The sequence below is a fragment of the Mesoplodon bidens genome (assembly GCF_964165515.1).
Source record: "Mesoplodon bidens genome assembly, chromosome: 13".
NCBI classification, from domain to species: Eukaryota; Metazoa; Chordata; class Mammalia; order Artiodactyla; family Ziphiidae; genus Mesoplodon; species Mesoplodon bidens.
Genome location: NC_138169.1, coordinates 68871072 through 68888379, shown reverse-complemented (window position 1 = coordinate 68888379; position 17308 = coordinate 68871072). Strand labels below are relative to the sequence as shown.

At 38.0% G+C, this 17308-nt stretch overlaps 1 protein-coding gene across 1 annotated transcript in view; it reads right to left on the bottom strand.

Moving 5' to 3' along the window:
* Positions 1 to 17308, bottom strand: part of DCC (DCC netrin 1 receptor) — a gene marked incomplete at its 5' end in the record, with an annotated part of 1182001 nt that overhangs the window by 655749 nt on the left and 508944 nt on the right. Inside the window, one exon of the mRNA XM_081253253.1 lies at positions 2635 to 2919. Within this exon, the coding sequence (XP_081109379.1) occupies positions 2635 to 2919 (285 nt within the window). The remainder of the gene's footprint in view (positions 1 to 2634; positions 2920 to 17308) is intronic.

The following is a 17308-nucleotide window of genomic DNA, read 5'->3' as shown; positions in this document are numbered from 1 at the left end:
AGTCAACATGACATTTAAATGGCCATGGAAGAATGTATTTTTTTTTAAAAAGTGGTAACCATGGGGCCTCCCTGGTGGCGCAGTGGTTGAGAGTCCGCCTGCCGATGCAGGGGATACAGGTTCGTGCCCCGGTCTGGGAGGATCCCATATGCCGCGGAGCGGCTGGGCCCGTGAGCCATGGCCGCTGAGCCTGCGCGTCCGGAGCCTGTGCTCCGCAACGGGAGAGGCCACAACAGTGAGAGGCCCGCATACCGCAAAAAGAAAAAAAAAAAAAAAAAAAAAAAAAAAAGTGGTAACCATATATGTACCACTTAAATGCTTCTAAGTCATGTTCATAATATGATGGATTTCTATTTTAACTGTGTCTATCTTACCCTATTAAATACATGTTACAATAGAGAAAGGGCAATATACCTGTGCAATTATGACTTCCTCAAACTGGTACTTACAGAAAGTAGAAATTGATTCAGAAAGGATTAGCACGATTTTAAAAATGAGGAAATGCTAAATGGCAACTAAAAGAAGCTGGGATTGAGCATTTATTCATTCATTTACTCATTCTCTCACTCAATTTTGTACTTGTGGATTTGTGAAATTGACCTCTAAACCAGTTTGCAAACTCTGGGATAAATGGGACAAACATGGTCTTCCAGCAGGTCCTTTATGTGGTCAACAATATACAATACAGGATTAATCAAGTATGCTAATAACGTGTTTATTACCTTAGCTCATAACTCCTTTGTGAATTTTATTTTTGAATTCATAGAACTTTGAGAAAAATTCTCATTAGATGTAGTGATTTAAAAAAAATATATGAGTTTTCATTCAGGTAAGTAATACCCACACACCTCCAAAGTACAATGACATATTCTTGATTTTAGCCAAATTAACAATATGAAATTTGGCTTTAAATAAATCTCCATGGATTACAATGCAAATGTGTTTTGCAAGGTGAAGAAACAAATGTCAATGGTGATTTGATGATTATGTCTCTGTGTCTTTCAAATGTTTCCATTTCAAATTTAATATTTAATGAGTCCAAGTTAATCCCTTAATACCACTGGAAAACAGACTTTTCGGTCATATTAAGATAGTCAAACATATTCTTGCCAATTTTCTATGTGGCTTACCTGGGTTTCGCATCTGATTGAGTCAGATGCATTATTAAGGGTATGTGAATATAAATATTTAAAATTTTTGTGTATCTAATGGATGCGTAAATAAATGCATGTACGTGTTGGGAATAAATGCTGCATTTGCATCTGTCACTGCCTAGAGGATGGAAGGCAACAGTGTCACTGATGGTTATTGACACATTTAAGTCAGTATCCCTGTGACTAACAGAGGAGAGAATACACAAAAGGGTTAGAAGCGGTTTTAGAAACGTCCTAATTAAGGTCTCTGGAAACTTTAAATCACATTGCCAGTCTGCATTTGGAATGACTTGGGGATGTTACCCTCTACCTAGCAGAAGGACTTGTGATCACTACATACAGAATGTGGAGACAAGAGCCAACGCCAGTGCTTTGACAGCGAGTCTGTTACAACTACTCAAGTGTTGCCTTCATTGTGATTCTCACAAATGAGTCTAAATAAACCCTACAAGTAAAATTAAATGAGGAAGTATTGATAGATATTACATAGATAATAAGATAGTAGCAGTTATTGGAAGAGATCTTAGAAAATATCCATTCTAGGGCTTCCCTGGTGGTGCAGTGGTTGAGAGTCTGCCTGCCAATGCAGGGGACACGGGTTCGTGCCCCAGTCTGGGAAGATCCCACATGCCACGGAGCAGCTGGGCCCGTGAGCCATGGCCGCTGAGCCTGCGCGTCTGGAGCCTGTACTCCGCAACAGGAGAGGCCACAACAGTGAGAGGCCCGTGTACGGCAAAAAAAAAAAAAAAAAAAAAAAGAAAATATCCATTCTAACCTCTGATTATTTAGGAGAGAAAAATGAGGCCAGAGTCTTAGAGATTTTCCAGGGAAGAGAAAGGGAGATAACAGATGGGGCGAAACATTTTCCTTATCATAATATCAATCACACTTTATTGTAATTACTCGTATGTCCATGTTCACCCAGAATTCTATATAAGCCAGGCTCTGTGTCAGTCTTAGTCATTGCTGTATCCCTAGTACTTAGCACAATGCTTCTCAGAAATGAGTGTATGAATGGATAAGCAAATGAATGTTCAATATTAAGCTGGGGAAGGCTCTTAACCTTGCTAAGCCTCACCTTCGTCCTCTGAAAATGGGGATAACAATAACTACCTCTTAGACTATTACCAGAGGAAAATCAAACAACATAAAAATGTTTAGCAATGGGCTTTGCACAAAGAAGCACTCATTAACTATTAATGGAATGAGTGAGTGAATGAAGCCAGATACAAGGAAAATACCTGTTTCTGTTGTACCAGAAAGTTCAACTACAAACCATGGAAAGATAAGAAAAGCTTTTAGCATACCCTCATCTAATGGTTCATTTAGAAAAGAAGAAAAATATATAAAACTAAACCCAATACACAATATAGAACTTAAAAACAACTACTAAATATGTGTTAAAGGAAAAATTGCTCCAACAACTCTAGAAAATATAATTCTGAAGAGAATAAAGAACACTAATCTTTATCAGCAATACCTGATAAGATTCTGACTTCTGCTTCATTTCCTGTTCTTGAGCTGGCTGGATTCCGGGCTAAGCATCGATAGATTCCAATGTCTCCCAGTTGAAGTCTACTGATTTGCAAGGCTCCAGAGGGCAAGACCACCACGCGAGAGTCGCCCGGGATGGGAGTCAGGTCTTGTTGGTTTTTCTGCCAGTGTATTGTTGGCATCGGCTCCCCAATGACTTCACACTTGAGTAGCACTGTGTCACCCATGAAGGCAGTGACAGATTCTGTCTGGGAGAGGAACCTCAGTGGTCCTAGGAGAAACACAAAGAACAAAGGGTACATCTTTCAGAGGAGGCACAATAGTCACCAAATAAAAAATCACACCTGTATTCTTTTTCGAAAATTGTATTCTACAAAGCATCTTCTCAAAATACATCTCGTCTGCTCTTCACATTTTACCACATTACGTCTGGCCCAAAAGTAGTTTCCGTGACTAAAAAATGATAGAGATGTTGCCATTAACCTCTAGAAGTTGTTTTGTTTTTATTGGGTAATAAAACAGCCTTATAAAAACAAACAAAGCAGGCAAGATCATCCTAATTTTATACATGAGGGAACTGAGGTTCAGAGAAGTGAAATTCCATAAGCATTCACACAGTTACTACAATGTAATCCTGCCAAGGGGACCTGGTTCTTCCAAATTCTCATCCTATGCTCTTACTGTTAGCCAGCTTTGGACAAAGGACTATGAAGTTACGGGGATTTATGAAGGACTAGCCATATGACATAACCTAGCGCAGTTTCAAGAAAGATGAGTCTTATTAACCACCAATTATAGTAAAAAAGGACAATCTTTCATGGGCTGACTCCTTAAGGTAAATGACCATCAGTATTTGCCAGTTATAGCTGTGGTGAAATGAAAAAATGCTTAAGTTGGAATTAGACGAGTTTGTGTTTCTAGTCTGGCTGGGCCACCTACTCTGTGTGAGTCCTTTGGTAACTTGTTTCATTTCTTTGGGCTATAAAATGGGATAGTAGTGAATTCAACAAATACTACTACTATGATGTTCATTTGAAATAACATGTAAAAAAGATGCATCCATATGGATGATTAAGCAAAGGTAGGGGAAAATGAAAAGACAAAAAAATAAACAAACTGGCTATCACTGAGCATGAAGGATGGTGAGAGAGAAGCCTCCTCCCTCATGATGCTGTATGTGAGAAGGGTAGAAGATATTTGGAGCCTGCCCTCTTGAACCCCCTTTTATGAACAGATGGATATTTGTGACCCTAGTTCTTTGACCATGGAAACATTTTTTGTGATTACAAACAAACATATTTGAATGAATTATGTCACTATTGATGGATCATTGGCAATTTTACTTTCTAGAGTTAATCCAATTAAATAATTTTAATTTCTTGATTTGTGTTCATCACAGTTATATTCCAATATTTTAATTTTACTGGAATTGGTTTCCCTGTATGTGCATTTCACAATAAAATTTGATTCATTCATCAGTTTGGGTTTCATGTCAAGTTTTTCTGATCATATTTGCATTACTGCAATTTTTATTTTATAGATCTATTATAAGTAGGTCAAAGTTTCCTAGGTCTCAGCTTAAATTTTGTCAAGAAACTTTCTACCAATATTTAGTCAATAAAAAATTCTAATGTGTTCAGTTTTAACTACTGTTAGGTTTATTTGGGGTCCATTAATTCTCACAAACCTAACTTTCCCTATAATGTGATAAAATTTTTGCTGGAGTAAAAAGGGCAAAGGCAAAATGACCTAGGTTAAAACATCATAATTTAATATGAGAGACAATCAGAAAAGCTGTAGAGAAGTCTCATACCCTAGGCTAAGGGAGCATTTCATGTCCCTTTCAGGGATTAGTCTTTTGAGCCACAGGGTAACTGAATCTATGAAAAAGGAAATTACATCAGTATCACATACGGAAGAGATTTAAGTTGCCAAAGATGGTCTACCACTCACTACCGCCACACTCATAAACAGACCTACAGACCAGGAGATGTGGCATCATGGTTTAGCAAGGACAATTGATTCTAGACCACAGAGAAATATGAATTTTGATGCATATGTTAATTTATCAATGGAAATATATCCTACACTTAGGTATTAAAATTACTCATCTGGAATCTAGATCCACGGAGCTATCTGTCTCAACAGTACAGATGTGTCTACAGTGGGACCAAACCACATGCCTAATTTTACTCTTCTCATTTAGTTAACTGGAACTAATCTATAACTATGCTGGATCGACCACTGAACGAAGACCAAAAGGAATCCATTAACTTGTGCCCTAGCTCATTCTTTAAAGTCCAACTTCCAGGCTGTTTGTAGCGTATAATCTTGAGTGTATTCAAAAGAAGCCACATTAATCTACTACTGATTGGCTTTGGTATGGATTTAAAGCATATACTTGAACAGCAAATGGTTTATATATACTACACAAGGCAAATCTGCAATGAGTAGTGTCCAGATGTTGTGACAGTTACATACGTCAAGATATTTTTCACATACGTTTCTGACTTGTTTCCTTAAGTTTTTTTCTTGGTCTTCACATCCCTAGCATTTTATTTTATAGTTAAGGAAACACCGTTGGGAGTAATTTACCCACACATATAAGTTATACATTTTACACAAAGGAAGTAAGAATAAAATATTTTTGATAAGTTGATAAAATATCTGGATACTTCTATATATTCAGATATATGGTCCTGTACAAGTTACATACACTGGAAAAAATTCTAAATATGTATTTTACATCTGAATGTCTGTGGTATTCACAAAATTCACCTAAAGAGTTCTAGAGCATAGAATAAAACATAAAATGAAAGAGTAATTCAAATTGATTCTCAACAGTTGGTTCCTTTATATAAACTTCATCTAGCTGGAAGAATCATAGATGAGGCATGAGATTATATATTAATATAACTGGGCTTAATGGAGTTGGCTATTGTTCCACATGCTTATTCACTATGGTTATTTTAGATCTTAATAAACAGGGGGTTGGAATTACCTCTTACTTACAATTTAATGATGCAATGTTTGAAAACTTCAAATAGTTGATTATTTGATATAGTGAGAAATTATAAACACGATTTGTAGCTTTTTCTTTGTGTCTCTACAAAGGAAACCCAAGCATCAAAAAGAAATTCTAGGTTTACGAGGTTCTATATGGCTTGAATTAATGCTTCCAGTATCTTTGAGCACTCTCATCTCATGGTCGTGCAACAAACCAGCAACAGTATTAAAAGAAGAAGCTATAGGCTATCAACTTAGTACTATATTTTCAAGGCAGAGTATGAGCACCTACTTATGAACATTAAACTCACTGTAACTCATAAGAACGAAATACAGTATTTTCATAAGAGTCATTTAATGCTCTAATGCAATACAAAGATACAGGTATAATTTTAACTAGATCTTCATGAAAAATAGCTACCTGCTCATCAAGAGCCTGTTCATGGAAAAAGCTACCTGCTCATCAAGAGCCTGTTCATGGAAAAAGCCTGGTTCAACTCATTAGATCACATTTGATAGACTGTAGTCATAACATGAATGGTATTCTCATCACTACTCTTTTCTTACCTAAATCCATTCTAAACATAGTCAAAAGAGGATCGTTTCTAAATCACCAAAGTTTTTTGGTTTTTTTCACTCAAGAAACTCTAACATTCCATTTTCTAATATTGTCTCATACCCTAAATCCTGGTACCCAAGAATCTAATACAGTGTTCCTTGCAGGCTCATCTTCCACAGCTCCTACGAAAGAATTCTTGGATTTATTGAACAGGTCTATACCTGGCTCCCTCTTGATTGTATTTCTCATGAAATTTCCTCTTAAGAAGTATACCTTCTCCCCTAACATCTACCTATCAAATCTGTCATCATTCTTTTTTTTTTTTAGATGTTGGGGGTAGGAGTTTTTATTAATTAATTAATTTATTTTTGCTGTGTTGCGTCTTCATTTCTGTGTGAGGGCTTTCTCTAGTTGTGGCAAGCGGGGGCCGCTCTTCATCGCGGTGCGCAGGCCTCTCACTATCGCGGCCTCTTGTTGCGGAGCACAGGCTCCAGACGCGCAGGCTCAGTAGTCGTGGCTCACGGGCCTAGTTGCTCCGCGGCATGTGGGATCCTCCCAGACCAGGGCTCGAACCCGTGTCCCCTGCATTAGCAGGCAGATTCTCAACCACTGCGCCACCAGGGAAGCCCTGTCATCATTCTTAAAGTACTAAGTCCAAAAAATCCTCTTTTCCTTAGTCTTACTTACCAGAAATCATCTCTTAATCTTTTGAATTTTTACAGAACTTATAACTTAAGATAGAATGACATAGTTGACTGTATAAATAAAAGGCGGACAAGTGTTTATATGTTTGTATATGTTTTTTCAGTCCACAGAATATATCAAATATTTACTGAAAGAAGAAAAAAACCACAAATATTTACTGAGGTTCCATGTCTAAGTAGACTATTACAAGCATGAAAATTTTGATAACTGCATTTGAGTGTTGGTGTATCACTTTCTAACATACTCTGTGGCAGTTTAGGATGGTGAATAACACACCTGGGTGCCAGATTACCTGGGGGGTCACTTCTCTGCTTCATCATTTAGCCAGACCTTGGTCTTTTTTTTTTTTTTTTTTTTTTTACAGAATAGAGATGTTCAAGGCCACCTTAAAACCATAAATAGCAACTGATCATCTCTATCCATTAAAAAGATGCCTTTTTCCCTTGGCATCAACCAACTGGGCTGAATTCTAGGATGGGGCTTTTGGTGATTTTAGGAACCAAGTGAACCTTTCTCTTCTCCTTGGGAATGTCCCACTTTTGGACAAGAAAAGACAGGGGTTTTGTTTGTTTGTTTGTTTTTTTCATTGTTGCTCCTTGCCTCCATTTGATATCAGTTGGTAAACAGAGAAATGGTACCAAAACAAAATGAAATGAAAAACCCAAAGAACAAACAGAAAACCCTAAATCATCCCTCAAGGTTGGTCTCAGGGTTTTACATATGACAACATCAATTCAACCCCCACGCAATGTGATTCCTTGGAGAGCTGCTGGATCCAGACCAATGACACAGGAGAGCTGAGTTTTATCACTGACACTATCCTAAGCTCCTTTATAAATTAACTCCTTTAATCCTAACAACAGCTCTTCAAGTATTACTGTCTCCACTTTATAGGTGGAACTGGAAAGGGAAAGAAACTCATTCAAATGTTTACATTATGTATGATGGTTTAAAAAAAGGTTCTGTCCTGAATGATACTTCTTAAAATACCCTATTTCCCCAATCTAAGTGAAAATGTCCCCAAAGGAATTTTTTTTTTTAATATAACAGTACTTCCTGACTCTTCAACCGCCAAGTATCAGCACAATACTAGAAAACTCTGTTTAGTAAGTATATACTGCCCCAGATTGAATTTTTAGAGACAAACTTCAGCCTGAAGTATTGTGCAATTAAAAATAGCACACAAACCTATGCTTGGTTGTTTCCATGGAGGCCTTTCATTATTAGCCTTGGGGAAAGTCTGTTTCCCAGAATGAATTATACTCAAGGTTCCTACCTTCACATCTAGCCTGGCCCAGGATTCTAAGACAGCTGGACTTGTTGGAAGTGTCTCATCCCAGCTAACTGACAGGTTTACACATTACTCGCACCTCTGTACGTTAACAAAGACCAGCACCTATTAGTGCGGGGTCAGTTCAGGAAACCATAATAAGGAGAGAACACGTTGTTTTACATACGGAAAAATCAGGCACGCATATGTGGGAACTCCATTTTACCCCCTGTCCTAGAAATGATAAACATAGAAACATATAACTTAAATTTTATAAGCTACTAATAGTAAAAGTGCCTGGGCTTCAGCATCAGAAATTTTATTGATGTTAACTATCCTAATTACAGTTGTATAATAAGCATTATATGTTGTCACCAAGAGATACATAACCATTATGAGAGTACCGAGGAGAAATGGGTCTCACCCTGTTTATTTCGATTTTTGTAAAGGATACTTCTTAATTCTCTAACACTAATTTTAACACTAAAAGCATTCATTAAGTGTCTATTTATATAGGTTACTTTGTTAAATGTTACTCAAGGCCTGATAAACAGCCATCATTACAATTCTTTTCTAGAACATTTACTCATTATACTAACTATCAAGCGCTTAATTACCTGGGATTTCATAGTACCAACACAGTATCAGAATTCTCACTTCCTCAGAGGGGCCTCCCCCAAATCCAGATAGAACCAATTATTCCTGTATGTCCCCTCTGCAACATTTACTTCAAATATAACTTAACTGTGGAGTTAATTTAATAGCCATCTTCCCAGCTAATCTGTAAATTCCACAAAAGCAGAGCTGGCATATCATCGTCCATCAAATATATGTCTAATGAGAAAGTATGTATGATTGGTCAGATAATTAGTTTAGGCAAATATCCCAGGCTCTTACACAGTGGGAAATCTAGGAAGAAGAGCGTAAAGAGAGGGAGAAAACAAGGATTTATTCAGGGAAAGTGAAAAAGAGCGGAGCCTAATAAGCATACAAAGTCAACCCATACAGTCTTTCATTTGAAAAGATTGTGAGGGGGCGGGGGGGGGGGGCGACGTCTAGCGCATCCATGAAAATTTCGTCTCAGGCCCGTAAGTTTAAATTGTGAAACAGTGATATTTCGAATGAGACTTCCCCGTCTTCCTTCAAATCACTGTCCCCGGAAACAAAGTTATCAGGGGTCTCAGGACCAGCCCCCACTCAGCTGGGACAGGCAGGGCAATGGCTCCAGCCATCCATCAGGCTCTGGCCAATACAGATTTTTTCAGGAGCTAGGCACAACCAAACTGTTGGCTGTCACCAGGGCAGTAGAAATGTGAACAGCAAAGCAGCAAACATTTTTCATTTGGGCTTTGCCTTTGTGATGCTAACAAAAATGAGGTAGAAAATCACCATGGCAATGAATGCAAAACTGCTAAATCTGCAGGGACGTCAAAAGTGTTAGGCTCTGAGAATTAAAATAATGAGAACAATAGTCTCTCCTCTCTCTTCTACCCATGCACACACGCATCACACAGACTAGGAGAAATCTTTCATTCAGATCCAGATAGTCAGAAAGTTTGAATAGCTTAGACATGCACTCTTGTTCATTTAATTCTAAGCTACTTCGCTTTTTAAGCAAAAGTGGAAATAAAGCATTCCAGGTTTATGCCAGGACCCTCCTCCTCCACCTGGGAGGCCTCTCCTCCACCCACAATACCCTCAGACTGGGCCTATTCCTTCTTTTAAATTTTAATCTCAAAATGGCACATTCTTCTGATTTGCCCTCTGGCCTCTTTGGCAGACTATCAGGGTCCACATCTCCTCCTATGGAAGGTCTAATTATTAAGTAATTAAAGTTCATTTAATAAAAATAGACTTATCAATTGGGGGACAGACCTTGGGATTGGAAATCTCTCTTGCTTTTAAATATTCAGCAGTGTGGTAATATCCTGTAACTGCCAGAGGAGAGCTGAAGTAAATGCTTTGTTTGCTCCAAATTAATGCTTCACAGACACCTCCCTTCAAAGCCAGACCTTGTTTGCCCCCTTTTAATTTTCAAATTAGCTCAGGGGAAGAGAATAGACATAATCCAAAGAGAAGTTTTCTAGATTTGGTTGCTTTTCAGAAGCCAGAAGACCAATAAAGGGTTCTTAGAATATGTTATAAGCATATATCTTTTTTTTTTTTTTTTTTTTGCGGTACACGGGCCTCTCACTGCTGTGGCCTCTCCCGTTGCGGAGCACAGGCTCCGCACGCGCAGGCTCAGCAGCCATGGTTCACGGGCCCAGCCGCTCCGCGGCATGTGGGATCTTCCCGGACCGGGGCACGAACCCGTGTCCCCTGCATCGGCAGGCGGACTCTCAACCACTGCGCCACCAGGGAAGCCCTATAAGCATATTTCTGTATTTCCCTCTGAGAGTTATCATTTCCCTCCTTATGTTTTCCCCCAGGTTTTTGTTTTTGTTTTAGCAACTTCATTTTCACTGGTGAAATTACAGACTCCTAGGTAGTTGGTTAAAGAGCCATGGCTGGAATGTGGCATTGCAAAACAAGTCTAGGAAGTGTGTCTGTCGGGTACCGGCCACACTCCTTCAGTGTGTGATCTTATAAGAAACATCCATGTGGCCAATTAGTTGAACTCAGAAGGATGTAACAGAAGTGTGAAAGGGAAAGAAAACTGTAGGCAAATTACACAGCCAGTTTGTCTGTCCAGCTCTGCAAGATTAGCAGCAAATAATGAACTCATTTCCTTGGCAAAAAATAGTCAATGAGAAATGTCATCACATAAATCTCTTTCAGAATCATGCTTGGGGTCTGTTCAATATAAATACTCTAAAGGGCTGGTATTTTCCCAGATCTCTGAAAACTGATTATACATAAGACTTAGAACCAAGTGGTCGGTCATTTTGGGACTCCTGTGAGTGATCAAGAGCCAGTGTGAATGCAGATCTATCCCTAATCTCATCAAGTAGCCTTGCTAGGTTCTTGGCCTTCAAATCTATGGAGCAGCAATTCCGGATTCTCCAAGTCACCCTTCTTAATAACATCCTTATGGCCTCTGGTAGCCAACGTGACACCTTTATAAGAATTGGAAAAGGGTGCCATCTTTGAAGGGATGAGTTTAGAAAGGTACCCCATGGGCTTGGCTAGCAAATCCAGAGCTGGACTTCAGGCCCCACCTAACCTTCCCCTGGAGATTGTTTTCAGATATGAACTACACCCACGTACTAACAACTCTGCTGGCATCTCTTGACTTCGTTATCTGCAATTAGTCAAGAATGATCGGTCTTGGCCCATCCACGTCTTGTGTTAACACCAGGGTCAAACAGAGGCAGATTCTGGAAGCATTTTTCTGGGTAGCATGTTAAAAGCTTTTTTTTTTTTTTTCATCCTTCTGAGCTATTATACAACATATATTTCCCAGCACAAGATTAAATAATGAAGTGAGCTTTACCACCTCTTCTGCAAACGCACATGGTATTGTCTTCCTGGAGAGAGATTCTTCATAAAATCGAATCAAATTATATTGAACATCAATGCCATTATTGTACATGAAGGTTAAAATAGAATCCTTCTTCAAGGAAGAGCTAGATGGCATCCCCTGTACAGTGGCAGCTACATTTCTCCTGCCTGTATCACCATCTCTTTGATGACTGAAACTAGCCTTTTACCTGTATATATGTATTAAGCCAAATGGAAACTCATTCTCATAATGCAGACCAAACAGGAGTTGTCTGTTGGCTTGTTTTACTTTACGATAAGATTTTCTATAGGAATTCTTTGAAGGACAAACTTCTAATGTAGAAAAATGTTCATCAGTAATCAAAAACTGAAAATAATATAGCACTTTAGCCTATTAAGGTTGCAATGATTTCAAAAAATTATGAACAGTAATTCTGAAAGCATAAGTTGATATGTTACCTTTGAAAAGCGATTTGTCAATGTGCATCATAATAATTTAACCCAAGAACTCCACTTCTAGGAATCTTTCCATAAATATATGAAGAAAAAGGTTTTATATATATACATAGATACATATATATACACGCACACACAATTATTCAGTACAGCATTATTTAAAATAGTGAATATAAAAAGTAAATAAATAAATCCCCCCCAAAATAAATAAAAAAGAAAAGAAAATAGTGAACAATAGAAAATGCGCTAATTGTACAATTGGTGATTTCTTAAGCAAATTATGGTATATCCACTGTACTTAACATTATATGACCATATAAAATTATGTTAATAAATATTTTTTAAAGGGAGAAAGTTATTTTTCTCATTTTTTTCTAAAACAAGCACATCTTAAAATATACAAAAGGATATTTTCCTAATGATTCTAACCCTCTTTTCAGTGTATTCTATTCAGTGTGAATTGTAAAAAAACTATTCAGAGTATATCGATTTCATGAAGAGATGTTTACCTCCACAGGCTTTGATGATAACTCTATTGTCATTCTCTACTCTGCAGATAAAATTCTTATTACAAAACCTGAGATTGTTTTATAATCAATAGTTATGAATAGTTTTACAGAATTCAGTCTCAGGCTTTCCATCAAGCTTAAATCGCATTACGCATGGCTAATGAATGGTCACAACATTCATGAAAGTTGATTATGAATGTGGCTAATATCTGTTAGGCCTTCTTATAAATTGTGCTTAATTCAAGGCAAGCAAATCATCCAAATAACAGAAAAGCAAGCTCTTAAAGTTGTATGATATTTTGTTTCACATCATATAACTGTCACCAGCCCTTCCCTACTTTATCTATGTTCTCCTGATAACCCTGCCACAAAGCTCTACCAGCACTGATTATATCATCTTATGGGAATTTCCAAAGTATGCTTTCATTCACTATTCAGTCAGTCAATGTTGTGGCTAATTTTATTTGTGGATGTAAGTAGGCCATGGGGTGCTAAGATTTTTGGTTAAACATTATTCTGGGTGTATCTGTGAGGGTGTTTCTGGATGAGATTAACATTTAAATCAGTACGTTGAATAAAGCAGACTGTCCTCCCCAATGTGGGTAGGGCTCATCCAATCCATCGAAGGCCTGAAGAGAACAAAAAGGTGGAGTAAGAGAGGATTCATTCTCTCTGCCTGACTTTCTTTGAGCTGGGACATCAGGTTTCTCATGCCTTCACACTGGGACTCGAACTGGAATTTACACCGTCTGCTTTACTGGGTCTCCAGCTTGCCAAATGCAGGAGGACTTCTCAGCCTCCATAATCACGTGAGTTTCTCTGGAGAACTCAGACTAATACAATCAGTTGACATTTATTGGGCACCTCATATGTGGCAGGCATCATCCTAAATGCCTGAGAAATATAATGATGAACGATCAATGCTAGCTTTTGTCAAAGGGCTTTTCTGGATTTTGGAAGCCTAGAGGAGGAGTGTAAGATTCGTATTCATCATATTTCTTGAGTGAAACATGGCAAAGCCCCAATAAAGGGGAGCCCATAAGCAGAAAAACGTGGCAAGAGATTATCCAATGAGTTTCAAAGGTCACTGAAACAAGAATCCATCAGGTTATAACTGTTTCAAACTTTTAATTGAGCATATTATCCAAAGGATTAAATGATCTTCTACCTGTTAATCTATTAACCCAGATGTTTATTTTTCTTATTACCAGTAGCTTTGATTGAATACATACTAGGCACTATATAACGTATAATAATATATAGTCTCTACATGGCTGTAAAGGGCCCTACTAAAGTTCCCTGGCAACATTTTTCACTCTCAGTTTGTTAGATAGGATCACCCTCCTTTCAATATAAATGATTTTTTTCCTGTCGAAAATATGTGACTGAATCCTATATTCAAAACTTGTAGACATAGACCAAAGAAAGGAGAAACCTAAATGGAACAAGTTTTCAATAAAAGGAGGCAGTGGAGAGAGTAGTTTCAGCTCAATACTTCTATTTCAGTATATAATTAATTAAAGCTTAGCTATTGATAATAGCTAAGATTCACATCAAATACATCAAAAGATTCAATTTTTTCTCTCATAATTCCAGTATTATTTTTTTCTTTTTTTCCACCAGTATTATTTTTTCTCCCCACAAAATCCATCTGTAACATGAGAATCAAGGAACCCCAGCAGAAATAATCATTTCGATTAAAAACTTCTGGTAAATCTATATAATTTTAATTTTGATTTGGAAGTACCTACTGGGAGAAAATTGGAGCTAATGAAACACATTTGCATGCTGTGCATTTGCACAATGAAAACGGAAAGTCAAAATATGTCTGCTTCATTGCTGAATGTGTATGATTTTCCACCTTCTCTACTAAGACCCTGAGGAAATCAAACTTTTTAAAGAATTACCAAAATTTTGTAGCTTGACCCAGGTAACAAAATATCCGATAGAATGAACCGTTCAAATGAAGAAAAAAAAAAAAATGTCTGATGCCAAAATTCATGCTTTGGGATTTGTCTCATACTCACCTGAATCAATATCCACCACAAGAATCTGAAGTAGTTATTTATTCCAACATATCTTTCTGTATACCTAATCCCCAGCAATCATCTGGCTGTAGAAGAATGTCAGTAAATTAGAGAATAGTAAATCATCCTTCCTGAAAATCTTTCAGTTGTGGAGTCATTTTCATGGGCCCATTGTATCATCTGATACTTGGACTGAGAATAAGGTGGGAAAAGGGCATGCGTGGGCAGTCAGAGATAGATTTTCTTCCCTGCTCCTAAGGGCCCAGGCATGGGGTACAGGTATGTGTGGTAGGAAGTAAAATACTCCTTCAGGATAGCATTAGTCTCAAGTATGAGAGTACTTACACACTTTTTATAGAACCAGGAATAACATGACTTCCAAGCTTGTTTATGATCTTTCCTGATCTTATGATCGTTGAATATAAAAAGAAGTATTCCTTAAAAAGCATGGTTCAATAAGTAGAAAATGAGCTTTGAAGAGCAGTGGGTCAAGAGGAGCATAGCAAAAGATTACACGGGATATGTCATATAAGACAGATAATTCAGACACCTTATACCATCTTGGTAAGTTTGTATTTCATTTCAGTTACATTGAGACGTTATTAAGGAACTTTGATCACGGAAATTACATGACTGGATATACATTTTTTGAAGACCATTCTTGTTGCTATGCAGAGGATAGTTAGTGGGGGTAGGTCAGAGGTGAAGGCAAGAGGGAAAGCAGGAACCTCACAAACTAAACAGTAGTCGAAGTGAAAGAAAACTGGGTTTGTTTTGGGAAAGACAGTGTCGTGCTAGCGGCCTTTTGACTCCCCCCGCTGGGCCTGGAACACTTGCTTACCAAGGAATAAAAAGCTCACATAACCTGTGCTGGCCTATCACCTTGTGTGAGGATATCTTTCCATTTCTTACTCAATGAATGTTCCTTTGTTCTGATTAGGTGTGTAGGTCATTGACCCTCAGGCACATCCCCCATCTTCAGTATTTCAAACTCCACAGCAGGGTTTTTGGTTTTTTTCTACTGTGGTGCAGAGGGGTGCAGGTAGACTGATTGCCCTGCATCAGCTTTGTGGGGGACACTCTGACCATGGGGGAACACTGCCCACTACTGGAGCTGAACTTGCTCTGTTTTTTCTATGTGAATAAAGCATTGTTCCAGCCAGTGCTTGGCTGTGTTGTTTTCCTTGGCAATTCTGATACCAAGACACAGTGAACAGATGTGTCTGGAATCCTCCCCTGAGATTGATAACAGGTGCACAATGCTCTGTTCCACAGCTTGGGAAAGTGAGATAACAGTGAGAACAGAGAAAAAGAGAGATGCTAGATATATTCTGAGGCATAATCATAGGGCCTGTTGAAGGTTGAGTGTGGGTTGTGAGGGAAAGGGATGGATCAAGAATGAGCCCTGGTAATTCAAAAAGAGTCGTGTACCACAATGTTCATTGCAGCTCTATTTACAATAGCCACGACATGGAAGCAACCTAAGTGTCCATCGACAGATGAATGGATAAAGAAGATGTGGCACATATATACAATGGAATGTTACTCAGCCATAAAAAGGAATGAAATTGAGTTATTTGTAGTGAGGTGGATGGACCTAGAGTCTGTCATACAGAGTGAAGTAAGTCAGAAAGAGAAAAACAAATACCGTATGCTAACACATATATATGGAACCTAAAAACAAAAAAAATGGTTTTGAAGAGCCTAGGGGCAGGACAGGAATAAAGATGCAGATGTAGAGAATGGACTTGAGGACATGGGGGAGGGGGAAGGGTAAGCTGGGACGAAGTGAGAGAGTAGCACTGACATATATACACTACCAAATGTAAAATAGATAGCTAGTGGGAAGGAGCTGCATAGCACAGGGAGATCAGCTCTGTGCTTTGTGACCATCTAGAGGGGTGGGATAGGGAGGGTGGGATAGGGAGATACAAGAGGGAGGGGATATGGGGATATATGTATATGTATAGCTGATTCACTTTGTTATACAGCAGCAACTAACACACCATTGTAAAGCAATTATATTACAATAAAGATGTTTAAAAAAAAGAAAGAAAAGAAGGTACTGTCAGTGTGTCAAGTTATATACTCATTATATAGACTGTAGTTACTCTTCAATTATTATATATTCAACTGTTTCTGGATTATAGTGTTTATGGCTCCTCCTTCAACTTCTACATATTACTTACCTGAAAGAGCCTCAATTCTCTGATTCACTAGAAATACCTATGTTGACTCTGGAAAGAGTGTTATATTCTCAATAGTTTGTTGATTACAGCTGCCGAAACTTGGTCTGGAGCTTGTGTTAATTCATCATAAACAATTTCAAATGTGATTATTACTTCTTAAGTCTCTATCTTTGTACATTTTATAGGAGTTTTTCTAAATAAATAACAACGCTAATTAAAAAAAAAAAAAAGAGCCCTGGTCTGGTTTCCAAATAAAATGTTTAGGCTGTGGGGTAAGGGATTTTGGCTTTGGGTTAAGTGGGTATATGTGGTGGTTTGAAGGAAACAAGAAGAAAACACACTAGAGTAAGAGATGTGATCTTAAAACTAGAACAAGAGTAAGAGATAAGGAAATTACTGGCTCTCAAGCTCTGAATCTCAAAGTTGAAAGGATTAGAGTTAATCGTCAAAGTTCTTTCCATTTGTAAAATTATATAACCCTGTGACTCTGTGTTTCAA